This window comes from Gobius niger (assembly GCF_951799975.1).
Source record: "Gobius niger genome assembly, chromosome: 10".
In the NCBI taxonomy this organism is placed as follows: domain Eukaryota; kingdom Metazoa; phylum Chordata; class Actinopteri; order Gobiiformes; family Gobiidae; genus Gobius; species Gobius niger.
Window position 1 is genome coordinate 14753344 of NC_136861.1, and position 27732 is coordinate 14781075.

Genomic DNA, 27732 nt, shown 5'->3' on the forward strand with positions numbered 1-27732 from the left:
TTTTATTTCAAGCGCTGGTCATTTATTTTCAGTGGAATGTACACATTACTCCATCATCTCGTGTTTATCTTCATACCTTCCCTTCTTTTTCGCAGCGAGAGTGTGTTGGAGCTTTCTATTATGCCCAAAGATGAAGACGTGCTGCAGTTGGTGAGTGTTTTTTAACTTATTCTGGGCATTTTTGTGGTAGGGCAGAAGTGCATACTTAAGAGGCGACAAAACGTGCCAAAAATACTCCAACTACGTACTGTATTGTGAAATGACAAGCTTCCGGAATAAATTGCAGGCTACAGGAGACACAGCTATTAACCAGTTTGAATAGTTTCAGTGTTAGATCAATGCAGAAGAATAGCATTGGTTTAAAAAGATTGAATGTACAGTCCTTCGTCCTTAACTTTTTACCAAATTCCCTGATGTTCGATATATTGTACATGTGTCAACTCTTCTAAAAATTCTTAGTTTCATTCTCAGACACGAGTACGATAAGTAATGTTGTTAATTCTTTAGGTCACCTGCTGCTGTCTGCATACTTTGTGCACGTTTGCATAATTACTACTGTTAACTCTACGTAAAATGCGGCGTGGTGTGTTTTGAGGCAGGATTCACTGTCCAAGAATGTCACAGATTTTGTCAGCCGTGACTCAGGGCTCCCTCCTTTCGTGTTTACATTACAACACGCGCTCGTCCTGGCCGTCAACACCTCCATTTTGAAAACGCGTCTTGTTCTCGCTTTGCTCCTGCTGTACATTTTTTGACGCTCGGCGCGCGTCACTCACAAGATCGGACTTGCACCATCCTCTGTTCCCTCCCCTCAGCCTACAGTGATGACAACTCGACTGAATGACAATAAACAATAAAATGAGGCTGTTTCATTATGCGAGACGTGTTCAAATCTGGGGCACATTTTTGAGGGAAGTGGCACGTCCCAAAACTATAGACCAATTTGTGTGTCCGTGCGCTCCTCCCCTTGAGCTGTGCCTGTATGTGCTGCATTCCTAGCATGACATCACAAGCGTTGCACACTCCCACAGGGTGGAGTGAAGCGCAGGGAGGAGAGAGAGAGTTTGGAAAGATCTGAGACAGGACAAAACAAGACCAGCAACAGATAAAGTCCTGGGAAAAAAGCGCACAGAGAACGGAATTAAGCAAAAAGACGAGGCGCGATAACGACACAAGGACAGCAGGGTTTAGCTTCAGCGGTAGCGTCGGTGAGGATCCATGTGTGTCCTGTCCTGAGACACTCAGACAGGTTGCCTTCAATGTCTTTGCTGTGTTTGTATGTTTGCAGTTGTGTGTGGGACGTGTGTTTGATAAATGACTAATTTCAAGACTAATAGATTTGTTCTAAATGTATGTATAAGTGCCAACCAAGTACTGTTAATTGATTGTAGAAGATAATAAACTTATTATTAATGAATGTTCTTTATGAATAGTTCAAGGTTAATGCGGACTGTTGTACAATGTTGTGAGGACATGCAGGTTTCTGGTGTTTGTTCTGAGAACAGAGGGCCTGAGGGACTAACTGTGGTGATAGGTTTTCGTTTGTTCCTCTTGAACATGTTGCTGTGTAATGCACATGTTTTCACATGGACTCTGCTTATGGTTTGTGCTGCTGAGAGCTCTGTTGACACGAAGATTAATTTTGATCTAATGTGTATTTTGTGCTGCACTCTCACCTTTTCTTAACCTCTCCTCCCAGGCGTACTCCCAGGATGCCTACCTGACAGGCAACGAGCCATACTCCGGGGGAGCGGACCACCTCCCGCCGCCCCCTCCCATCTGTTACACTCGCACCAAGTCTCAGCCCCCTGCCGGGACGCCCTCGCCTGGGCCTATGGGCCAGAACCAGCTGGATAACTGGACACGCTGGCCCGGCTCTTCAGGCCCTTCTTCACCTTTGGACAACCGCTCTGCTGTGGGCAGCCCCGCCAGCTGGCAGGAGGGGCGTCCCGGAGACCCAGGGGGCGTGGGACACAGCAGTCCCGCCCATCGCACAGAGGAGATCCAGTACGGTATGACCAGTCAGCAGCCCCAGGGTCAAACCAGGGGCCGGTCCTACTCTTCATCCTCATCCTCGGGACCTCTGTCCAGCCCGCTGCAGGTGCACTACCCCAACCACACCTCCTCTCAGGCCCCACCCCGAAAGTCCAGCTCAGCCTGGACCAGTCCCCCGATGCCCCAGCCCCCTGTCCGCCCTGAGCGTGCCCAGCAGGCGCTCTCAGACTGGTACTACAGCCAGCGGCCCGAGCGCTCGGGGCGCAGCACACAGAGCCGACAGCGCAGCTACTCTCAGGACAGGCTCAGCGAATACAAGAGGCACCAGCAGCGCTCCGGAGGCTGGCCTCACAGCGCGTCCCAGGACACACTGTTCCTCCTGCAGCAGTCTGGACCGGGGCCTCAGGGTGAGCCCTACTGGTCCTATGGTGACTATGAGACAGGACCAGGCAGGGGTCACACCTCCTCTAACTACACCCGGACACGCTCTGAGAACCTGCTGGCCCAGTACGACCACCACGGGCGCTCCATGGAGATGCTGGACCGGACCACAGTCTCCCCTCGGTTTGAGAGGCCCGCGTGGAACCAGCAGCCCCCTCAGCCGCCCCCCAGGAACTCACGACAGCCCGGGCAATATGTTCCCCCTCAACCTTCCGTTTCCAGACACCCTCAGCCCCATCCCAAACACCCCTCGGCTCCGCACCCCCAGGCCCCGCAACAGCAGGCCGTGCCCCAGAGCCGGCGCCTGCCGCACGGACAGAGCATGGACGACCAGCCGGTCGGGTACCGCAGCTACAGCCCCTCCTTTTACCGTAAGACCGGGCGCATCATGCAGGCGCACTCCTTCAGGGACCCCTCGTACTCTGGCCCACACTTGAACTGGAACCCGACCAGCCCCCCGGAAGTCGCGCCTGTGCCCCTCGTATCCTCCACCTCCTCCCCGCTTTCCTCCAGCGCTTCAGACTCCCAGGACCGCTCGTACCGGCCCACGAACCACGAGAGGGAGCGGGCCGCAGGGGAGGAGGCGGCGGTGGCACAAGCGCAGGAGGTGGTTTTGAGACAGAAACCCCCCACGGGACGAAGGAACGCTCAGAACATGAGGCAGGCCCACTACGCTATGCCCATAGACGGACTCGAGCCCTCGCTGTTCTCCCCGGACCAGGACCCGGGAGAAGGCCCCGCTCGCAAACCCAACGGCAGCCTCGCACCCCTGCCCATCGAGGACGACTCTCTGGCCTCTATACCCTTCATAGGTGAGTGAAAATATAATGTATTGGTTAAAAACAAAACATTGGTAAAAAACTATTAGTATGATTAGTGTAGCTTCAGTTTCCTTCCTGTCTTCCCGTGTCGTGAGGCATAAGGCTTTTATTTATTATTCACCGGTTTCTCATTGACATGTGACGAAGTGATGAAGTGGGCGTTCGTTTGTCACTGTTTGTCTTGGGAAATACAGGAACCTCCCTCAGTCGCAGTCGTGTTGCTGCTGCCTTGATCTAATCAGATTTGACGGGTTAGGACTGTCCCTGCTGCCTTACGAGACTTCTGAGATGATAAGAAACACCCGAGTTTGATTTGAAACGGCTGACGGCATCTTTCATCCCTCCCCGATATAAGTCATAGTGCCTGCATGGAAGTGTCATTGAATTAGCTTGATTTAGTTTGAGCTGCTTTTACACGTCACTATATTTACCTAGATGTTTGAGGAGCTGCGTGGAAAGGGCTACTTGTTGGAGATACCAGCCCTAGATACAATCATGCTGGACTTTCTCATCTATTTATCACATATACGATTCCCCCTACACTATACAAAACCCTTTCCCTGCTCTCAGACATAGGTGACAGGCAGTAGCTTTTCTCACCAGCTCGGGGCCATATAAACCTATCCTGTGTCGCGATCGTCCTCCGGGCATATGACTAAGCTGCAAGTCATTCAACATTTAACTTCAAATATGGCAGACTTGTTTTCGTGCATCCCTACAGTCCCGGCCTTTGTGTTTGGGGGGGACAGCGGCGTGTTATTTGGATCGTGTCACGGCTTGCTTTGACTGACAAAGGCTTAAAAAAAAAAAAGGAGAAAGGGGGCTCTTCTTTAGGCTTAAGCTTGTACTGTACCGGACAATGACGGCAGCCATTAGGGCCAAACCGTACGCAAATTTCGGCAAGCGCGCTAAGCCGCTCCCTCCCTCGACGAAGGGAGTCAAAATAAAACATGCTAACCAGATTCAAATCAGCTGACTGTGGTTTGACGTGGACTGGAGTGAAGCTCTGTCAAAAACACGTTAATTATTTAAGTGTGTGTAGCCACTGTGGACCAAAATGCAAGGAATACATGTAAAGTAAAGCACATATTACTTATAGGTGTTAAGTAATGCAAAGTAGTAGTTTAAAGTTGTACCGAAATAGCCTAGCGTGTTTCTACAGTACTATTTAGTTGAGTTTGTTGGGCCACATTCCTGCCTTCACCTTGATTCAGCGAAACCAGGTCCTGAGCGCTGCAGGCTGCGACATGTTTAATGGCTCCAAACTGAAACTAGGCCTGTTGCTCCCCACAGACTCTGCCTCTGCTTTTCTTTTTTTCCAATGTTTTATCTTTAGGATCGAGATAATTGAAATCTTGGGATCTAATGAGAGGTGTTGCAAGAACTCTCTGGCTGTACTGACGGAGAAGTATTGCTTCCCTTAAAAATGATCGCTATAACAATGACAGCTAAATATCTAACTGCTGCTACTACTTTTATCAATGCTGCACTGCTATTGTAGGCCTGTCACGATAACAAAATGGGATGTTTGAGTGAGGCAGGAAAATATTGCGTTAAATGATGTTATTGAAGACATTTTAATGACACAGAAACTCTAAATCTCTAAAGCTTAAAAATGACAGTGAAGATCTGTTCAAAAACTACTTCATCTTATCCTCTTAACCCCCGCCTGAATCAAGCACATATTTTTCTCCAGTTTATCTAAAATATGAACAAAAATTAGAGGAAAACAAGGATGGAAACGCACAAAAAGGCATCATACAATAAGTTGATATAGTAAGTATAGGCTTGTGTTATTGTATTGCTCCTTCGAATGATCATCATTTTATTCGAGCAACTTACAAACCAGTGCATTTTTCCTCATGTACATTATGTTTCTTACATATGAATAAAATCATAAATACATGGGATGCATAATCAAGCTTATTCTCATGCTCGAATGGGAGTGGGATGAAGCAGCACTTATTTATCCCCGCCCCAATTAACAAAAAAAAGTATTTCCTAGGATATTAATGTTTTTTTTATCAACTATAAACACTGATATAAGGCAGATTAGACGTAAACACATTCACAAAATTAAATAACAATGATCCACATGAGCTCTAACATTTCTTCCTCAATATCATACTTTGCAATTTATAATATAATTTATAAACAACTCATTTGTTTATAAATTGACCCAACAGGCCACTGTTTTTGCATACTGAGATATGTTCTTACCTGAGCTTAGAGAAAGATGTTGTTAGCATTTAGCATATTCCTATAGCTCCAAAGTGGGGTGAAGTTAGAAGCGACCAAGCTCTTCCACATTTTCCCTATGTGAATACAGTTATGTGAAAAGTTACGCGATCCAAGTATAGTCACACAAAATTAAACATGTCAATTTTATAAGCGGTTTAAAAGGGGCACAGATTGGTCGCTTCTAACTTCACCCCATTTGGAGCTATAGGAATATGCTGGAAGAGGCTAAATGCTAATAACATCTTTGGTGTTTTTGCAAGACCAGACAGTTACGCATCAACTCGTCTAAGCTCAGGTGAGAACATATCTGAATATGTAAAAACAGTGGCCTGTTCCTTTAAGGAGACGAGATGCAAGTTTGTCATTTTATGCTCACTACTGCCACCTCAGGTCTTACCTGTAACTGCAGTCTCTATATAAGTAACACCTTTTTGAGTGACAGTGCAGGATTTTAGAGGCAGTTGTGGTGAATATGTCTGAGCTCATTCTACACATTAGGACATGGCTGGAATATGTAGGGGGATGAAAATACTTTAGTATGTGAAGACTTTTGCATTGCTTGTGCTTAACCTCCAGACCTTTCCACAGTTTGACACCACCCACAGACTCACAAAAACCTTTCCTTGTTTTGCTAATAGGCTTGAGTTTATTCCCCTGCAATCAAGACACACATGACACAACTACAGTATCTTTACTCTTTTAGTCGCCAATATATGAATACACGTATGATTCAAACAGTTATCATCTTGACTGGGTTGTTTTATGATGATATTCGCTCCATACTCGGTGGTGGTAAGCTGTTCTTGGTCGACTGATGAAAGCGAGGAAGCCAATCTGTGCCATCTGTCCCGCCAACCACCACCAACCACTCACACAGACGGCCGGTGAAGTGTCCGGTCCAGAATTCAAACTGCTGACCTTTGGATTCATGGATGAACGCGACAACCAACTAAGCCACAGTTGCCCCACTTTCGATTTGCTTCCTCGTTTGTGAGCATCCTCTGCTCTGGAAACTGGATTTACTGCTCCTCCTGAGGGGAGCGGTTACACGTTGCCCTATAACCTTAAGCTGTCGGGGTTAACCTAGTTTAGGCTCGTTTAACTCGCTGGGATTCTATAACTCCAGTTTCCAGAGCGGAGAATGTTCAGGAGTGAGGAAGCTTCTTAACCTCTTAACCCCCACCTGGATCGAACACGTTTTCTCCAGTTTGGCTTTACCCAAATCTAGAAGCTTCTTGAGGAAAGCATCAAAACAGCAACAAAAACGAGGATGAAAACGTAACAAAACGCAACGAAAAAAAGCCACACAAAAAATAGACAAACTAGTAACAAAAAAGCAACAAATATGTGGCGAAATCAAGACAAAAACGCATTGAAAAAAATCAATGAAAAACCAAAAACTAGGGAAACGTTTATGAAAGCGCAACAAAAAAAAGTGATGAAAACACGACTAAAAACTGACAAAAGTACGACTAAAAAAGCAACAAAAACACGACTAAAAAAGCAACAAAAACACGACTAAAAAAGCAACAAAAACATGACAAAAAAGCGACAAAAACATGACAAAAAAGTGACAAAATCACAACAAAAAAGTGACAAAATCACGACTAAAAAGTGACAAAAACACGACAAAAAAGCGACAAAATCACGACTAAAAAGTGACAAAAACAAGACAAAATCACGACTGAAAAGTGACAAAAGCACCACTAAAAAGTGACAAAATCACGACTAAAAAGTGACAAAAACACAACAAAAAAGTGACAAAAACAAGACAAAAAAGCGACAAGATCACGACTAAAAAGCATGACTAAAAAACGACAAAAAAGCCACACAAAAAAACTGCCAAAACACAACAAAAAAGTTACGATCAGTTTTGTAGGCCTTAGCTTTTAAATGAAGCCTTACACTGTTGTTCTCCAGTCGAGACGCTTTTACATTTGGGTAAAGCCGAACTGGAGAAAGTGCACTTGGTTAAACTGGGGGTAAGAGGTTCAGTTCTTCCTAGACAACTGTGAGCTGAACCAGTCAAAAAGGTATTTGCCCCTAGAACATAAACTACATTCATCTCCAACACAAACACACCATCGTCTAGATCTCTCTCACTTTAGACTTCTAAATAAATAAGGACGTTTGCTATAGTTTGCTTGTTTTCCTTCCAGCAGATGCACGCAGTATAAGAGTGGAAGTCCGGCGTCAGCAGATTGAGCTCTCAGCCCACTCTCCAACATGCTTGAAGCTGTAAATTAGCAGGAGGTTTTTGTGGCATGTTTCTTGTGGGGAACAGTGGGGGCCCAGAGTCTCAGCGCGTTGCCTTCAATGGCCGCTATTGTCCAGTGTGTCCGGACGGAGGGGCTGGTCAGGATCTCTCATACGACGTGGTGCTCATGTGTGGGCTAAGTCTAAAACTGTCCTGTGTTCCTTTTTGTCCCCCAGTGGACGGACGCCATTTTGTCTTACGAGATCATTTCCGCTCTCTAAGCTGGTTTTATTGCTCTTAACAAACGGCAGCCTATTCAGATGTGGGAAGAGCGATGTCGTACCATCAGACATAATGTATGAGATGAAGTGAGAGTAAGTGCTAGCTTAATGACAAGTGGCTCACGTTTGCAATTCGTATGGTTGTGATTATGAAAGACCGCAAAGCTTTGGAAGCACTTATGCAAATGACTAAATATCCAGTCCCAGTGTGGTCTCGCTAACACTGTAGTTTAGATCTCCATAAACATTTTGCTTTAGCACTTCGTATTTCAGTCTTCTCTCAAATGACAAGCAGAATAATTGACAGAAAAAAAGATTCTTGTCGGTGTCTGATTGTAGAAGCCAGAGGGATTTTAGCGTCTGACAAGGAGCTAATTGTGCTAACCACTGGGTCAGATGGGCATCTCCAAAACGCCACAGTGTTCCTGGGTGCTCCCTGTTGACCTCTTGACCCCCACCAGAACCGACCACATTTTGTCCAGTTTGGCTTTATACAAATCTACAAGCTTATTGAAAAAAGCATCAAAAACGAGATGTAAACACAACAAAAAGGCAACTCAAAAAGCCACAAAAGACCAATGAAAAAGTGACCAAAGAAAACAGGCGTAAAAAAGCAAGGAAAAAGTGACAGCAACATGGCAAGAGAGAATGATTAGAGAAAATGCCCTGGAGGCGGGACTAAGTGGTAGAAATCTTAAGTAAGTTCTAGTGCATAATGATAATAACCTTAAAAGAGACCTTATAGAAGCTGGACAGTTCCAACCTTTTCCTCTCAGTGACGTGACACCAGTTTAACTAATAAACACATGAATGTCCTCAATACTCTTCTGCACCCCAAGAAATTACTTTCTTTTTATGCAAATGTAGTTTTAGTAATTGTTCAGGTTAAGTTTAGTTTGTTTGTTTATTTGAGCAGCAAACAAGGTACAAACAACAGATGCTTATGTAAAACCTACTAGGGCTGGGCGATATGGACTAAAAGTCACATCTTGATATATTTGGGTTGAATATACGATATGTATCCCGATATTGTTTCCACAAAGTGAGAGCTGTGAAATGAAATGTTCAGTCAAAGTCAAAGCCAAATATTGAAAACTCTCTATGAAATGTAAACATAAAGACTGTATAACACTGTGCACATTTAAAGAAAAAATCTTTTAGAAAAATAGCCTAGAAAACAAAATTGGGCAGCATTTATATATTAAGAGAGAACAAAATAAAGGGCTCAGTTTAAGAGTAAGATAAACTTAAAAAAAAAAAAATCAGCTTGAGATTGCGTGTTTCTTTTTGTGAACTTAATAGCTTACCTGAATTTGAAATATCCCGATATGCACGATATGGTCTAAAAACATATCGATATATCTTAAATATCGATATATCGCCCAGCCCTACCTCTGATCGGTTTGTACTCGTGTATGAATGTACACATTTTATATTTAGGAAAGTTGAAGGGAATACAAATCATTTACGAAGCATTTTCTTAGTCTTTTGGCAGGTCTACAATATCAGGTTAATATTCTGAAAAGCAATTGATATCACAAACATAATCATAATCATTTTTCCATTTGGACCTTTGTGTTCAGACGCCAAGGCCACTCACTGAACTAAGCGTGTGTAATTATAGTGGGACATTGGATTGTAAACGTTTGTCTAAACATGGAGACAATGCTCCAGGTGCTTCCCTTTTTGAAGCCGTCCTCTTTCGTATTTGAGCCAGTGCTGCCCTCTAGTGACTTGTCCATGCACTACCTCACCTGCTTTAAACTGTCAGATCCTGCTTCACTTTATGCTAATGCCGGTCTGTGTCTTGTCCTCCCTGTCAGTCCGGAAGTGCGAGCGTGTGCTTTGTGGTTTCAGATCCTCCTGGCTCCAACGAAACAAACAAGGCTTTTGTAGCCTATGGCAGTGAGAAAACATTTACCTTTTGATGTTACCTGCCAACTCTTTCTCACAACTCGTCATCGTACAGTCACCAGAAACATATTTTATGATTGATATAGGCCTACTCTTAGATTGACATTTTAATTTGTGTTTATGTGAGATAGATGTTATTGTAAGGCAACTACTTGAATAAAACATTTAGTTACTCTTTCCAAAACCTGACTTCATGTTGGTTTGAAGAATGAATGGATTTTTTCTTATATTTTTGTTGTACTGTCCTGTATGTTCACCAAATGCTTTACCTTGAGCAATTATTTTAGTCTCTACTTTTACAGATTTTAACCTCTTAACCCCCGCCTGAACCGAGCACATGTTGTCCAGTTTGGCATTACCCAAATGTAAAAACTTCTTGAGGAAAAAGTGTCAAAATAGCAACAAAACGAGTACGAAAATACAGCAAAAAGGGACAAAAGAACGACAAAAGCATGATTAAAAATTGATGAAAAGAACAAGAAAAGAGCCATAAGAGAGCAACAAAAAAGTGATAAAAGAACGTGCCGGAAAGCAACAATAACAAAACAAAAAAGCAACAAAAACACGACTAAAAATATATATATTTGTGTATATTTGACCTTTTAGTGCAGTGGTTCTCAACCTTTTGGAGCCGCGACCCCCATTATAGCAGGTAAGGGGTTCATGACCCCTCGCCCGGGTCACACCGTGAGAAATAAGAACATTAGACTAAAAAAGAAAAAGAAAAGAACAAATGGCTGAAATAAAGCTCATCATTCATACGAACAAATAATGGCACTCTGGTCAAGTAGCAAACACATGCTACAATAAAAGAAGAAGAAGAAGAAGAAGAAGATCTTTATTTATATAGCGCCTTTCACAGACATGGTCACAAAGCGCTTTACATGAGACAATTGTACATTCACTCCATACTCGGTGGTGGAAAGCTACGTTTGTAGCTTCAGTTCCCCTGGGGGAGACTGTCAGAGGCGCTTTCGCGACTACACACGTCTGCGCCAACAGACCCTCTGACCACCACCATACATTCACTCACACACATCATTCATCCTGGCCTATTGTGCATGTTTTTAGTGGTAGGGGAAACCGGAGTGCCCGGAGGAAACCTACGCAGACACGGGGAGAACATGCAAACTCCACACAGAAAGGCCCCGTTCCAGGTGGGAATCGAACCCGGACCTTCTAGCTGTGAAGCGAGAGCACTAACCGCTGCGCTACCGTGCCGCCCGAAAAAGATAAAAGATTATAGATTATATGCTAATGCAAAAATATGTATATTTTATCAAAATGATCTGGCGACCCCCAAAATTTGTCTCACGACCCCCAGGTTGAGAACCACTGTTTTGACTAAGTGACTTTATTGGTGCAGCTTGGCAGCTTTGCTTTCCCTCACAGTGGCCTTTATGACGCTCCAGGATCAGTTGTTTTTATGGGTTTGTACCAGAAACTGGCCAGAAAACCCAAAACTATTGATTCTGGAGCATCATAGTCGGCCACGTGAGCAAATATTTTCCCATTTTTTTCCCACTGTGAGTAAGTGACAAACGCTTCATGACAACCGATGACTCATTGTTCAGTTCAGTCACTGTCATTTGAGTTATTATTTACTACTTTTTTTCTTCTTCTTGTCTTAATAAATATGTCTCAAGTAGCAATCCTCCTGCATGAGTAAAATAGCTAATCCACCCTCCTCTGATATGGAACTGAAACTTTACACGTGCGAGACAGTAAAACCAGACTCCACAGGGTTAGCGTTAGCTGATTTGCACCGTCTATGGCAGCAGGAGACACAGGTACAGTGTCTGTGATTGATTTGGATGCAAAAATATGCAAGTGTCTTATCACTTCTGTGCTCAAGTGTTGCTCTGTTTTAACGGCTGCTAGAAATGTGACAAAGACGAGGAGAAAATTCTTGTTTCTAAATGACTGTACCATTCTATTGCTTGAGTTTTTGTTTGTTAGCTGTGGTCCATGAAAAGGAATCTTCAGAGACTTGTCTTCGCTTTTTTAAATCCCAGATAGAATATTATGGCAGCGCAAAGAGAAACATTGTGGTTTCCGTCCAGAGCAACATTGTGTTTCTTTGTTCCCAGTTGTTTCAAAATGGTTGTGTGGTTGCGCTGCTTACATCATCAGTGACATCAGCTGGAGGCAGGAAGTGATCAAGAGAAATACGATTAATAAAACTAGCAATGAAATGTAAAACTACAACTAAAAAATGTGGTCCTGGTGTGGCTTAAGGTGCAAGAACAAGAGGAAAGAAATTTGAGACGATAAAATAAGGCTTATCTGATATTTTCATAGACTGTATATATAATGGACAGCTTCTCCTCACTCCTCCCCGTTTACCATAATGATGCTCGTGGGGGAAATCGTGGCGGATTTACAGACTCCCCCTCCCCAGCTCTGACGAAGCATGTTCCTAAAAAGGACATAAGGGCGGGATCTTCACTGTAGACTCGGCCCTCGTGTGACGTGTAGCTCGCGCTGCTCCAATGCTAACAGTCCCACCCTCATTAAGTACGAGATTTCTAAAATTCTTCTTACGAAAACTAGCCTGATCCCCTTAATTGTAGCTAACCCAGCGTTATCACAGGAGGAATATCTAACTCTACATAGTTCAAAAAAATTGGGACCAGGCTTTAAAGTTGTTTTTAACGTGTCTAAAGTCCAATGCTTTTCAATGAGCGATATGGAGGTACTACAGCAATGGCGGCCCCTACTGCTAACAACATCTTTGGTCTTTTTGCGTGAGTGAGGGCACGCAGTTCTTTCATACTGTGATATGTTCTTACCTGAGCTTAGACGAGTTGATGCGTACCTGTCTGTCCTGTGTGCGTGCCCGTGGAGGAGCGTGGTAGCTTCCAACTTCACCCTTGTTTGGAGCTATAGGAATACATTGGGAGAGGCCAAATGCTAACGACATCTTTGGTCTTTTTGCGTGACTGAGGGCACGCACAAAGACCAGACAGGTACGCATCAACTCGTCTAAGCTCAGGCAAGAGCATATCGCAGTATGGAAAAACGGTGAACTCTTCCTTTAACCATACACAGAGCCATGTTTAGAGCTTACCTATAGCTTGTAGCACACTTCAAAAATCAATCTGGTTTACTGCTCTTGTATTATCAGTAATTGCAATATTCAAATCTCCAAGAACCTCTAAGAAGACTGTGTAGTGTCGAAATTACGTTGTAGACCAAAATAGCCTTGACTTTGCCTAATGCCTCATTGATTGTCTTTATGAAAATGTTATGCTGACGCTGTAACTGCATTGTGTCATAACTAAGTTAAACAGCTCACAGTCAGCATCCCTTTGGAAGTTGCTTAAAGGCCCTACACTTGATTCTTTTGTTTACAAATCAATGAAGGGTCTTTATAATTAGATGCGCTGTGAACAAAGATGTGTGTTTTATTATTATTTTTTACAATATACTGAACAACAGAATGATTTTTCCCACTGCTAGAAAAAAGATCAAGCGTAGGGCCTTTATTTTAGTATAAGTATTGCATTGACCATTTCTTTAATAATAACCCCATGGTTCCTTTCCAATCCTTTGTTCCCGCAACTTCTCTACAAACTAATCCTGCTTTTCCCTCTGCCCCTTTCTACACTTAACACCTTTTTATGCTTCCTCCTTTCCCTCTTTCCATCCTCCTCCTGTCCTCGCCCCGCCCACAGATGAACCGACCAGCCCGAGCGCAGACCTGCGGGCGCGGCATGTCCCGGCCTCTTCGGTGGTGTCCAGCGGCATGTGTTCGGCGCCCCCCGTGGTCACCAGCCCCGCCTCCCCCACCTTCACCTTCCCCCTCACTAGGCTCTTCTCACAGGACTGCAGTGAGTCCCACCCTCCCCCTCCGAAACCACGGCAACGGCATGCAGCCAAAATAACCCAGTCTTTGTATATACTTTGTTTGTACCTGGATGAGCAGTGGGCAGATGCATGCGATCTCTACGGACGATGTTTATTAGTTTGCATCTTATCAAGAAATTCAAAGGTTTAATCACAAAGGGGGCGGGACATCGCAATAAACACAACACCTACTTTATTATTCATTGACTCCCTGCTCATAGTTGTGGTTAAACACCTTTCAAAGCTGAGTAAAGGCTACAAATATGAGATTAAAATAGGTGAAGTCCTCATCCAAATCCATTCTTTGATTACATACTGCATGTGTTAAGAGCATGTCTTGTTATTATACAGTGTTTCTTTACTGTAAATGCCATTGCAAAGCATTCAATTGGATTCAAACCGGCATTGAATCTAAATTTCTTTCATGAAAATTATAAATTATATAAGTTAATCATATACTTACATTATGTTCTAAACTCATTTATCTGCAGCTTTGGCGGAAAATTGACTTTTTTGCTCGAATCCAGTTTAAGTATAAAAAAAAGAATGTCAAAATGTTTCCCTCATTTCGTTGTTTGATGGAATGTTTACAAATATTAAGAAGGGAAATATGTACCGATTTATTTGAGTTTGTGGTCTTTGGGCATTGAAATGGCATTAAAACCTCTTAAATTCGACGTGCTGCTTCCTGTATAAACCTTTTGGTGAAATACAGGAAGGATTCAGTGTATTGGACTGCCACATGTCAAAGCAGCTACAGTTAGGACTCAGTCACTTAAAGCAGAACTAAGCTACTTGTTTCCTTAATATGTCCTTTCTGTAGTCCCTCTGGGGTAATACAAGTGTTAATGGGATGTTTGGGGGCAGAGCTAACAGCGGGCTAGCACCACTTAAACAGTATTTACTTTTAAGTTTGAGTGAAAAAAAATTATCTCTATTGTGTAGTTGGATGTACAATATCCTTCTCTCCCTTTGTCTTTTCTGTCAGTGTAGTATTTACTCTCACGGACAATGAACCAAACTGAGCTGCTGTGATCGATAGTCTGTAGAATAATAGTCACTTTTATTCACTTTAAGTCACTTTTATTTTAAAGCATTCAAAGTCATTTCTTGATAAGGTGTTTCTGCATGCCCGTCAAAACAACATCAGACTCTGCATGATCCAATGTGTATATATACTGTATAAAGTTAATGATTTATTCAACTTTAATTTGAAGCCAAATTTGCATGACATCCTTCAGTGATTAGTTACACCTGCATGTCGGTGATGAGGAAACGGAAAGTTTTGTTTTGTTAAACCCTAACACCGAAACCATAACCCACTCATTGTCCAGCCCCCTCCGCTTCCTCCTGTCACTCTCCCAAATGTTAATCCAATCCTTTTGCGGTGATTGGCATTACGTCATTACATTTTTCTTTTTCTTTTTTTTTTCCCCTTCATTTTCATCCCTTCCCTTTTTTGTTTCTCTGTCTGTCTCACCGCTCGTTCACACTGTCCCTGAGCAGGCAGTATTAAATCGACTCGCCGTTCCTCCTATCTTCTAGCCATCACCACCGAGCGCTCCAAGTCGTGCGACGAAGGACTCAACAGCTTCCGAGACGAGGGCCGCGTTTTCTCGTACGTGTTTTTTTTTAAATCGTTTTAGATCTATTTATTGAATTACAGGAAAACGGGAGAATTTCACTCATGTGTTTTTTTCATTAGCAGGAGGTTGCCAAAGAGAGTCAAGAGTTTCTTCACAGATGGGGTAAGTCGTGTTACTGGCTGCTTAGACTCAGCCCTATCTTTCCTCACACAAAAGAAAGGTGTAGTTTAGGGTAATTAGCCCTGGAACTAACTGGAAATTGTCCTTGTTTGGATCGGTCAGAAAGAGTTAGTGGGGATCCTGAAAGAAAGGAAGGAAGGAAGGAAGGAAGGAAGGAAGGAAGGAAGGAAGGAAGGAAGAAAGAAAAAAGGAATGAAGGAAGGAAGAAGGAAGGAAGGAAGGAAGAAAGAAAGAAAAAATGAAAGAAGGAAGGAAGAAGAAAGGAAGGAAGGAAGGAAGAAAGAAAGAAAAAAGAGGGAAGAAAGAAAGACAGACAGAAAGGAAGGAAGGAAAGGAAGGACGAAAGAAAGGAGAAAAGAAGGAAGAAAAAAGAAAGAAGGAAGGAAAAAAGAAAAAAATGAAGGAAGAGAAGGAAGTAAAGAAAGAAAGAAAGAAAGAAAGGAGGAGGGAAGAAAGAAAAAAGGAAAGGAAGGAAGGAAGGAAGGAAGAAATGAAAGATAGAAAAGAAAGAAAGAAAGAAAGAAAGAAAGAAAGAAAGAAAGAAAGAAAGAAAAAAAGAAAAAGAAAGAAAGAAAGAAAGGTTTCTTCTGTTAGTGCTTCTGGCATAATATAGTTGAACTAGTTTACTTGCCGAGACCTTCAGTTCCGTTCGGTTTGCATTACTGTCAGTCCACCACATGCAAAGCACATACAGAGAATCAAAACTGAATGACTCTCAATCATTTTGTCAAAAAGTCTAAATGTCTTCTTTGAAATGGTTAGTCCAGGGGCAAGAGTAAAAAGTGTAACTTTATACCGTGCTTTGTGAGTATTATTTGTGTGATATAGATACAATAGGGTTTGGTCTTTTCTTATGTTTTTAGTCATTGGACAACTTGGGGTCAGCGGAGGAGGTTCGATCCAAACGGCACTCGACGTCTGAGCTGGGAAACATCACGTACAGCGACGTGCGGCGAGAAGGATGGCTGCACTACAAGCAGATCCTCACAGAAAAGGGCAAAGTGAGCACAGCACTTTTTACAAGGGCAGAATCGTTCATTGAAAGGAGAATTGTTTTGGTCAGACTAATGGAAAAGCGTTCATTTTTTACTATGATGTTTCCTGCTTGTGATCTACAGAAAGTCGGGAGCGGCATGCGTCCCTGGAAGCGAGTCTTCTCCGTGCTGCGTTCCCATTCGCTGTTCCTGTACAAGGACAAGAGGGAGGCGGTCCTACGCGGGGCTACAATCGGGGGCGGGGCAGAGGACGACCAGCCAATCAGCATCCGCGGCTGCCTGGTGGACATCGCGTACAGCGAGACCAAGCGGAAGAACGCGCTCCGATTGACCACCCAGGACTTCTGCGAGTACCTGCTCCAAGCCGAGGACCGCGAGGACATGCTGGACTGGATCGCGGTGATTCGGGAGAGCAGCAAGACCGACAACGAGGTGAGAAGAAGAATGTGGAAAGTTTGAACAACATCATATTGTATCAGGCTTCAATTTACGACATTTTGCAAAACTAAACAGGAGTGGGAGGACATATATGCAAAGCCTCCTTGAAAAGCTCATGTGGTGCTCAAAGTTATCCTTGTACCAACTTTTTAGTGATTAGCAATACTATACATTTTAACATGCAGTATTTTTCCTACAAAGTACTCTCTGATCTGTGTTGAAATGGTTTAGTTCAATATCACACTAATAAAGTTACTACAACATTCAAAACATTGTGCCAAAATCACGGTCTTAAATGTCATTAAAAAGCGTTATATTGGCATTAAATCTGAATTTATTGGAAAATTCTGACGATGCTCAACAATTTTTACTGTATAAATTCATCGAAAATACCAAAGTTAGATGGTATTTTCGATGCCGTGAATCCGTAAATCCCATCACTTGTTGCTTCAGGTAGGGCATTTCCAACTCATCTTAACTTGTTTTTTTGTTTTGCTTTTTTGTTTCAGGAGTTAGGCTTTTCCAGACAGGCCTTAATCAGCAAGAAACTCAACGACTACAGAAAACAGAGGTAATTATTTTGTTTTTACATCTGCCATGTTCTCAAACTACACTGACCCAAGCGTCTGTGTCATGACATGAAACTACCACTTTTTAAATCATTTCCTTTTATATTTACAGTATTGCAAAATTTGTTTGTAATGCTTTTTGTACAAAACATAAAAATAGCATCACATTTGACTCATATAGATTACATTTTTTTTATTAATATGAAATAGTCTAAATGTATTCTTATAGTATATTTACTTTTCATATTCAACAGCACTTGTTTTTCTGATTAAAAATAGCAGTGGTTCAGTGTTATCCCAAACGTTCTCAACTCTCTGTCGCCCTCTGCAGTCCGACCAGTGCTAAGCCCGACTCCTCTCCACGACTGCCACGGATGAAGACGAATTTCCTCTCGGCTAAAACCGCAGAAACCGCAGCCAGTGCCCCACGCTCGCCCAAACCAGAGGGCAAAGGTCAGCGAAATAAAAAAAAAAAAAACCTTCTCAACCAAACTTTTTTTGTTTTTCATTTTCTTTTTCTCTAAGACCTGCTTGGAAACTTTGATTGTCATGACAGAAATTTTCCAGAGCCGTGACTCATAACCGCAGGGACTTCCACAACATGTGACGGATAATTCACATTTTAGTTCAGTTCCTGCTCAGTGAACTTTCTACCAACTCCGGAACATTAGACCGGCTTTATCGCAACGTTTGAGCTGATAAAGTGGAAACAAATTCTCCAAATCTTTCTTGAGTCCATGTAACAGCACTAGTTAAAAGCAAAGCAACTGAAGTGCAAGGAAAAGTATCAAACCGAGCAAAACTCCAATTTTTAATGCAATTATTAAAGCTGGCACTTTCTTTCTTTCTTTCTTTCTTTCTTTCTTTCTTTCTTTCTTTCTTTCTTTCTTTCTTTCTTTCTTTCTTTCTTTCTTTCTTTCTTTCCTTTTTGTTTCTTCCTTCCTTTCTTTCTTTTTCTTCTTTCCTTCCTTCTCTTCCTTCCCTTCCTTCTCTTCCTTCCTTTATATCTTTCCTTTTTTCCTCCTATATTTCTCTCTTTGTTTCTTTCCTTCCTTCCTTTCCTTCTTTCCTTTCTATCTTTCCTTCCTTTCCTTTTTCTTTCTGTCTTTTTCCTTTCTTTCCGTCCTTCCTTTCTATATTTCCTTCCTTTCCTTCTTTCTTCCTTTCCCTCTTTCCTTCCTTCATTCATTCCTTTCCTTTTTTTCTTTCTTTCTTCCTTCCTTTCTTTCGTTCTTTTTCTTCCTTTCCTTCTTTCCTTTATACTTGCTTTCTTTCATCGGACACTTCACGTTAACTGTTTTCAAGGTTAAAACACATTTTTATGGCAGATCGATGAACGAACCCTCTCAGATCATTAACTTCCTCCATGTTTCGTGGCAGTGACGTTAACCGTGTTTGCGTTTGTCTGCAGAGGAGAGCAGTCCCCCCAAATCTCCCTGGGGAATCAACATCATTAAGAAATCGAAGAAGGCGGGACCTAAGGCTTTCGGAGTGAGGCTGGAGGAGTGTCAGCCGGGCGCCAACAACAAGGTGAGCCGCTCAGTGTGTTACAGCCCCGGCCTCTGTGTTGAATCACAGCTATTTTTATTTCTTGTTTTGTTTTGAATTATAGTTTTGACCTCTTCACATATTGTACTTTAGGCCGGTAGTGTGGCTTAGAATCGATTTTTCACTATTATGCAACTTTTTTTTTTAGTGTTTAGGTTCATTTTAGTCAATAAAAGATGGTACTTGGCTATAGAAATGTTTTCAGACGTATGGCTGTTGGAAGGAAGTCATCTCAGTGGAATAAGTAAACTTTATTAGCTTAACCTCCACCAGAGCCGAGCACATTTTCTCCAGTTTAGCTTTATCATATCTAAGCTTTAAAAAATAATAAAATGCGAGGATGAAAACGCAACAAAAAAAGTGACAAAAATGTGATGAAAAACAACAAAAAAGCAGTGGTGGAAAATACTCCATATTCTTACTTAAGTAAAAGTGCAGATACAGGACCAAAAATGTACTTAAGCAAAAGTAAAAGTATCTGATAAAATTTTTACTTAAGTAAAAGTATGCATTGTAAAATGTACTTTATAAGTAAAAAGTAAAAGTATTTAAGAGTTTAATGTGCAGGATTTTTTTTAAATCCTTTGAATCAAACCAGATCTAAAAGAGTAAAGCACTATTACACTGTGTTTATGTGTTACGGATTTTGGGGAAAAAAGGACATTGCACTTTATTTGTAAACTGCCTTTATTTGTAAACTGCCTTTTTATGTTGTATTACCTGTCTTGTGTTATGTAAATTGCCTTTTGTTATGTTATTTTAATTACAGATGGAAATTACCACAGTGCTAAATCTGGTGCAGCCATCTTTTCAATGTCGCTGCACATTGTCCTGATTAAATAAACTAGACTAAACTAACTCAGGTCAAAAACAGCAGGAACCAAACCAGATCTAAACAAGGTCTAAAGGAGTAAACCAGGTCATCATAGAGAGGTCACTTTAAAGCCGCACTGCGTACAATTTTACCCAATAAATAAATTGAAATAAATGAAAATCACTAAAGTAAAGTAAAAGTACCTATGATATGTACTTTGAAAAGGAAAAGTGATAAAAACATGACAAAAACATGACAAAAAGCAATTGAAAAAGCCACGAAAATGTGACAAAAACGCGGCGACAATTTGTCATAGCAGTTCAATTTTGTTGCCTAGGTCTTTCAAATGAGGCGTTGCACTATTGCTCTCCAGTCGAGAAGCCTTTAGATTTGGGTAAAGCTGAACTAGAGAAAAATGCACTCGGTTAAGGCAAGATGTTAAACTTGACTTTCCCTCAACATTTCTTCACGGCTAATTAAAATGAAAACAGACGCGAGAAATTATAACAAGCTCCCAATGAAACAGTTTTCAGTCTCTTACTTTTCAATTAAAAAGCCTCAAACTGTGCAAATTCAACAGTTAAGGAGTGAGTCTGTCCCATTGTGCTTTTGCTAAAAGGTTCACTGAAGCCTTGCAATATCAATACAACCATTTGCAACACATTTTGGTCGACTTCTTTTACTGTAGTTTCAAGAATTGTGTGAAAAGTTAACATTAGAACGCCGCTGTATCTAAGTTGTGTTGTTTTTGCCCCAGTTCATCCCGATGATCGTGGAGATCTGCTGTGGCCTGGTGGAGGAGATGGGGCTGGAGTACACTGGTATCTACAGAGTCCCGGGGAACAACGCCATGGTGTCCCAGCTCCAGGACCAGCTCAACAAAGGAGTGGACATCAACCCCACGGAAGAGGTGAGTTCATAACTGCAGAATTAATCATGAATTAGTGACGTACCGTACTGTGCTTTTGTTTGACAGTGCAGTTAATTAAGACATTTATGCAGAATTGTATAAAAAGACAATGACGCTATACAAAGGGTAAAAGCCTTTCTGCCTTTCTTCAGCAGGGAAGGCAGTACTTTCTTTAAATAAAAGCTCTTTTTATTGTAAGAAAATGACAGTCCCTTGGTTGGTGTGTTTTGTTCCTACACTTGGATAAAATCTACAGTCTACACTTTGTTCATTCTCTTTATTAAGAAACAGCTTTTCACTCCTCTCTGTGTGTTTTCTCTCGATCTTTGCAGAAGTGGCAGGACCTCAATGTCGTCAGCAGTTTACTCAAATCCTTCTTTAGAAAACTCCCAGAGCCGCTCTTCACCAACGGTTAGTGCCAAACAAGTCGTAACAAGCTTTTATTTTCACCTCTCGACTCGCCACCAGGAATTTGGTTTTGAAATATGTTCATGTTTTGCCTCTTCAGACAAGTACAACGATTTTATTGACGCCAATCGGATGGAGAGCCCATCGGACAGGCTCAAAACAATGAAGAAAATGGTGCGTGTCATAAACTGCAGAGATAAAAATACAAACATTGCTGTGAAGTTGAAGGATTTCGAGTAACCTGTTTTTGTCTTTGGCAGATACGAGACCTCCCCGATCATTACTACCACACTTTGAAGTTCCTGCTCATGCACTTGAAGACGGTGGCAGATAATTCAGATAAGAATAAGGTGCGTTTGTATGAGCAACAATATGGGTAAATATTTGGTTTACACAAGAGGCCAAGGAAGGTATTGTCTTATCAGTGGGTGAGTGAGTGATAGGTGCCCATTTCACAATCAAACTGTGTCATATATATTGAAGTGTGATCTCCAAATTTTAAGATATGTCCTTCCATTGGATATAACTATTCAAAGCTATTAACACACTGAGTGCCAAAAACAGAAGAACTTGTTTTTTGGGGGGGGGTTTAAATTATGAAACTAGACACTCTAATACACCGCATGTGTGATTTTGGGAGCTTTGTGATGAACAGAACTGAAATAGATGACGATCAAAAATTTGTGAAAAGTCACAATCTGGAGATTTTATATAATATTATTGCATTTCTTTTTTTTAGTCCGGGGGCGTGGTGTTGCGTAGCAAACAGCTGTAAAGCCGACACTACTCTCTCGCTCTCTGGAGTTTGACAAAGGATGAAAAGATTGAAACAGTTGAGATTTTAACATTTCTCAGAGTTTTTAAATGGTTAAAATCAGTCCAAAGATGGCTGAGAAACATCCTGTTAAAGTCTTCAATCCGGGAACCAGGTTGTTTAAATGCACACGCGATAATGATAATTTAGGCCTTTGCCTCTTCACATAACGTTAGTGCCTGTAGAGGAGAGAGGAGGAGAGAGGAGTTAATCAGAAAAGAGAGTGTTTCATAAAACACGCATTATCTCCGTTTCTTGGAAAAAAATCAGTGATTTTTTATCAAAACTAGCCTCTGTTTAGCTTAGTTTTCTCAGGAACAAAAGACACGTAGAGTTAAACTGTTTTCCTTTGGAGAGCTAAGAGTCTCACCGTTCAAACGAGTCATGTGTGTTAAACATACACGTCCTGAATTAACCCGTTTTCAAACAAAGTAGTTGAATAAACTCTCTTTCTAGCTCTCACATACACATCCTGATTGTTCAGGAGTTGATTAGATGCATGTTTCAGTCGGAGCTGAGACATTGTTGAGGCGTGAACAGGGCAGCTCGCCAAAGAAAACGCTGCACCTATTTATACTCTTGCTTCCTCATTCGCCATCGGTAAAAATACGCTATATTTAAACACAACTGGTTTTCTTTCACAAACGCTGCATAAACATTGTTGATCAACTGTGGCAAAAATTCCACTACAACTGCTTTAAGTACACCATAGTTAGGTTTGTGATTACTTTCTTGTTACCTGTACCTACACATGGAACTTGCAGGCTGTAATCTAAAGTCCTACTTTTTTATTCAAATGTTGGGAATAAATCTGGGGAAAAATACACACAAACACTCCAATTCAACACGTCTGCCGTCACGTTTAGATGGAGCCCCGAAACCTGGCGCTGGTGTTTGGTCCCACTCTTGTTCGCACGTCGGATGACAACATGAAAGACATGGTCACGCACATGCCCGACCGCTACAAGATCGTCGAGACGCTCATACTGCACGTGAGAGAGTTAAAACCCAGTCTCGTCATTCAATAAGAAAAGCATGATCTCAGTATTTGCTCAACCTGGCTCTTGTTTCTTCACAGTGCTTGTGGTTTTTCAATGAAGAGAATGACAAGGATGAAAAGGTAAGTTCCCCTGTTGTGTCTCTTACATTTTTCCCATTGTATCCAGTGCGTATAAATAAAATGATTAGAGACTGTCTGGGATAAGAATTGATTTGACCTTCACCCTAACATGTTGCTAATGTTTTATTCCATTTTGGACTCAGTCTGATTTACCCCTGGTTTAGTTCTTGTTTGTTGGTGGTTTAGACCTGCTTAGGCTCAATTTCTGCACTAATCAATGGCTCCACTCAGCACTTTTGTGATGGCAACAAATCCAGGATAAACACCATAGAGCAAGAAGTCAAAGCTTTAAATGCATTCTATGAATTAAATACATACCTGCCGTCGTGATTAACCCATTCTTAACACGGTCTGATGCATACTTTGGTAAATAAACCCTCAAAGAGACATGTAAACTTGAGTAATTAGCATGATTTGAAAATTTCCAATGATATTTATGTTTTCAAACTAGATTTTGATCAATATCATGCAAGTTTGTTGACCAAAGTTTTGTGTTTTGGTTTTAATTGTATCAAACATTTCAGTGAGCTCCTGTTTTTGATGCTTGCTGATTTCAATTACCACTGGCTTTCGCTTGTCACAGTCACTCCATTGATCTAAAATCCCCTGATCTAGAGTTAGTTTGCTGTTTTATTGCTGATTAGGTTTTATTCTTTGAGCAGCAAGTCGATTGAGGCCTTTGATACAATGAGTGGGTGCTTCTGTCAAGGTGTAAGACAAGGTGAAATCCAATTAGATCTACGCTTTAAAGTTCATTGTGATACTGTCTGCGGTTTTAGCAAAAGACCTTGTAAAACCTTGTATAGCTGATGTTATTGATAAGAAGGTTTCAACTAGATTGCGTATGCCTTTACAGCACAGTAAGTACATGGAATTATGATGGAAGTAATCATATAACCATGAAGTAAGGTTAAACGACAGGGGTGTGCTCTGAGTCCATGAGTATTTACCATGTACTTCTGTTAGTCGCCGTGCTTTTCCATCTCATTACCTTGTCTTTTCTGGGCTGTAATGTAAACTAAATCAAGTAATCTCACCAAAACTTGACCTTGCTCGGAGTTTTACATCTGTCTTTTACAAAAGCAACCAAAGAGCTACAAATTGCTTTCATGTCCTCCTCGTCTAATAAGATGCTCTTCTATTTGATGCTTATTTCCCAGACCCCAGTGGACACAGAAGACGTGCAGCCGGCTCCAAACATCGACCACCTGCTGTCTAATATCGGCCGGACCGGTCTGCTCGGGGAGGCCTCAGGTGGGCACGCTGCTTATTGCTTTTCACCAATAACACAAACTGTCCGGGGCCATTGGGATCACCGATGTTGGCCCAAAACTAAAGCTGCGTTCTGACGGAATACGAAAGTAGGGAATGCTCCAATTTGAGTAAAATTAGATCAGATTTGTTGGTTTTTAGATTAGCTGATTAACCGACTTCATTTTATCTACATCAACAACTATAATTACTACTATTACAACTCTTACTTCTATGTTTTAGGCCAGAGTTTCCTAGTGATGAAAAACTGTGCCTTATTGTTGCAACCAGGCTCGTGTAGTGGGGCCAGATGGTGCGCACACAGACCAGGGATTCTAGGCAGATATCCCAGAAAGAGCAGTGGCCACATTTGCTTTAAAAAACCTACTGTGATGCTACTGAATGGCTCTAGGAATATACACACTGTACTTCACCTTGAAGCTGCTCTGACTATGGGGTACATATCCTTGGGGCAAGTCTATTTTCTCGACATGATTCACCAGCTTTTGTCACTGAGCTGCAAATTAATGCAAAGAGTATCGGCACCAAGCATTCTTCTGTCCGTAGTGGAGGTGGGTTTGGTTTTGCATTAACAGCTTACACTTGCTTTGCGTTTTACAAGCCTCTGTTGACAAGTTTTTCAAAGCTTTACACTGTAGTCATTCATTCATTGTGGAAAGCTACTATTGCAGCTGTGCTATTGCGAGGGCTGGGTACCGTCAACGACACCAGTGTGGCATCGGAAAAAAGGTTTAGGTGCTACTGGTTTCGGAATAATTTAAGTACCAAAAGCAAGAGCTGAAAAAAATAGACCTACATCCTCAAAGACCAAGTTTTGATGCCTGTTAGTCCAGGGATCAGCATTAACCTTTTAACCCCTGCCTAAACTAAGTGCATTTTCTCCTGTTTAGCTTTAGCCAAATCTAAAAGGCTACAGCCCATAAGCCAGTGTAACGCCTCATCTAAACAGATTTTTTTTCCTCACGTTTTTGACACATTTTTGCCACATTTTCGATGCTAGTTTGTCACTTTTTTGTCGCTTTTCCGTACTTTATGTAATTTTTTCCATCACTTTTCCAACACTTTTTCCGTGGACTTTTGTAGCATCTTCGTCACACAATTTTGTCACTTTTTCATTGCTTTTTTGTCAAGTTTTTGTCCCTCATTTTGTTGCATTTTCACCGTCGTTTTGGTCTAATTTTTGACGCTGTGAGCGAATGTGCTCAGTTCAGGTGGGAGTTAAAAGGTTAAAAGAAGTTATTTGGTTGTTTCAGCTCAAATAGATGAGACACATTTAAAATGAATTGTCTTTTATGGCATAAATTAACATTAATTGTTCTGTTTTCTGTTTCTAGATGACAATTATTTGAGTAAATAAAAAAATGTGTCGCTCTGGTATCAGTATCTTAAAGCAAGTATCGTTAATCTATAATTAATTCATAACGTACCCAGCCCTAGCTATTGCCATTGGCCCCTCCAACCTCAACTAACCACTCACTCACACACTACATTCATACAGGCGGGGGATAAAGTGTCTTGCCCAAGGACACAATGACAATCTGCACCTACACCTAAGATAGTGGCTTTACATGCGAAATCTGAATTGTTTCCTGCACTACGCAAAACCGCACAAAGCTCAACTTTTTCCATCACTAATTTTTTAACACTAGCTTATTTTCTAATTGTTTCAGGCAAATTATATGAACAGCAATGCTCACCCATGCTAAACCACAACGTTTTATTTCACCTTGAAGCTACAGATCACTTTGGACTTTCGTTTGAGGCCACATTTCCCTACTTTCGTCCGAACTGGAACGCAGCATGACGCGATATGAATAACTCTTGTAGTAGTGCTGTGTTTGATAGACTGTACCTGTTGTGCACTGTTCTGCTCTCTCTCTCTTCCCTCACTTTCGCTGACCTCTTTTGCTGATCTTTCACTGTGCGTTTCTCTGCGTTTCCTCCTCTTCAGCTGAGCCTGTGGAGCAGCCGCAGCGGTAGGACGTGGCCATGTGTCTCATGTCGTTGTGTGTGTGTGTGTGTGTGTGTGTGTGTGTGTGTGTGTGTGTGTGTGCAAGAACCCACTCAGTGCATCGTGTAGTAAAACTGTGTGCAAGCGTGAGAGGAGGTTGTGTCCGTGGATGTGCTGGATTGATTTCTCTGTGTTTTGCCGAGGAACTTCAAGGACCATCTTTCTATTTGCTGTAAAGTTATGATGCTACCCGTCTGTGCCCGAGCAGAAGGATAGATTTACTTGCATGCATTTTATTTTGATTAACAGGAAACCTAACCTGAACCTGCAACACGGCATGGATTAAAAACTCACAGCATCATAATAACAACAACTAGAAAGATGCTCCCTGTAACTTCGACAACTCAGATAGATCATTAAGTCCATTGTGGTGATGGTGGTGTGTCCCCTCCCAGTGTCATGTGGGCTCCCTGTGCTGCAACATGTCACTCCAGTCTTTGTCCAGCCCTTAATAGAAACTTATAAGTCCACTTTTGTCACTAAGAGGCTCTTCACTGTCTGTGTTTGTGTGTTGGGTCACACTGTATCTCCTGGTGTTGCACTCGATCATTTAGAAATGAGCACTTTTCACTGTAATCCACATTTGTTTGTTTCTGATGTGCAACTGCAAGGGTTTGGTTGTTAATATTAGCAAACAGTTGAGACGTGTTGCTTTTGTCAACTAAAATATTTCGTCGTCATTTTATTCAAGTGATATTTTAGCTAGACTAAAACTGAAATAAAAGTAGTAAATGAGACTAAACTGTGACTAAATTTTCCAGATATTTTTGTCGACAAATACAAAAAGTCATCTAATGGTGCGTTCCAGGCAACTGGTAAATTTCCCACCTGCCACTTGGCAAAATGCCTTGGAACGCCGCTCGTGCGGTAATTACAACTTGTAAACTTTGAGACCTCAAGACTGCTACGAGTTCGTATGCGAGAGGAAGACAGTAATGGCGCCCCCCAGTGGAGGAGCAGCTAATGATAAAACTGTAACAAAACAACTGCATGAATGTTATGTTGCATGTTTTTAATTATATCTGGTTTGGATCAACTTTCATGTAGCGTTAGCATTGTATGAGCTAACTGGTGTAGCATTAGCTGTTTTGTTTACATACGAGTTTAATCACCTGGAACACCTTGAGGTCGTAAGTTGTCATTGTCAAGTGGGAAAGATACCAGTCACGCACCATAAGTTTCCAGTGTCACAGTTTGAAAGTTGCCATATTTTTCCTAGGATAGCCTAGTTGGTAGATCAACCAGTCACAATTCATGGGAGTGAAACGTCACACATACAACCAATCAGCTTAACCCTGACCCAGCCCACTAACCTTAAAGGGGGCCTA

At 41.7% G+C, this 27732-nt stretch overlaps 1 protein-coding gene across 10 annotated transcripts in view; it reads left to right on the forward strand.

Moving 5' to 3' along the window:
- Positions 1–27732, forward strand: part of arhgap23a (Rho GTPase activating protein 23a) — a 131605-nt gene that overhangs the window by 93584 nt on the left and 10289 nt on the right. For 4 of the 10 annotated variants that reach the window (XM_079564328.1, XM_079564325.1, XM_079564329.1 and 1 more), the window contains exons 6-22: positions 96–150; positions 1700–3248; positions 13568–13723; positions 15285–15357; positions 15445–15487; positions 16369–16506; positions 16624–16932; positions 17448–17509; positions 17839–17960; positions 18919–19037; positions 20627–20779; positions 21112–21190; positions 21288–21361; positions 21448–21537; positions 22868–22993; positions 23080–23121; positions 24282–24375. In XM_079564328.1, coding sequence (XP_079420454.1) covers positions 96–150; positions 1700–3248; positions 13568–13723; positions 15285–15357; positions 15445–15487; positions 16369–16506; positions 16624–16932; positions 17448–17509; positions 17839–17960; positions 18919–19037; positions 20627–20779; positions 21112–21190; positions 21288–21361; positions 21448–21537; positions 22868–22993; positions 23080–23121; positions 24282–24375 — 3284 coding nt within the window. Of the gene's footprint in view, positions 1–95; positions 151–1699; positions 3249–13567; positions 13724–15245; positions 15358–15444; positions 15488–16368; positions 16507–16623; positions 16933–17447; positions 17510–17838; positions 17961–18918; positions 19038–20626; positions 20780–21111; positions 21191–21287; positions 21362–21447; positions 21538–22867; positions 22994–23079; positions 23122–24281; positions 24376–26344; positions 26370–27732 lie in introns of all 10 variants that reach the window. The other 6 variants (XM_079564322.1, XM_079564323.1, XM_079564330.1 and 3 more) reach the window with 5 other exon arrangements.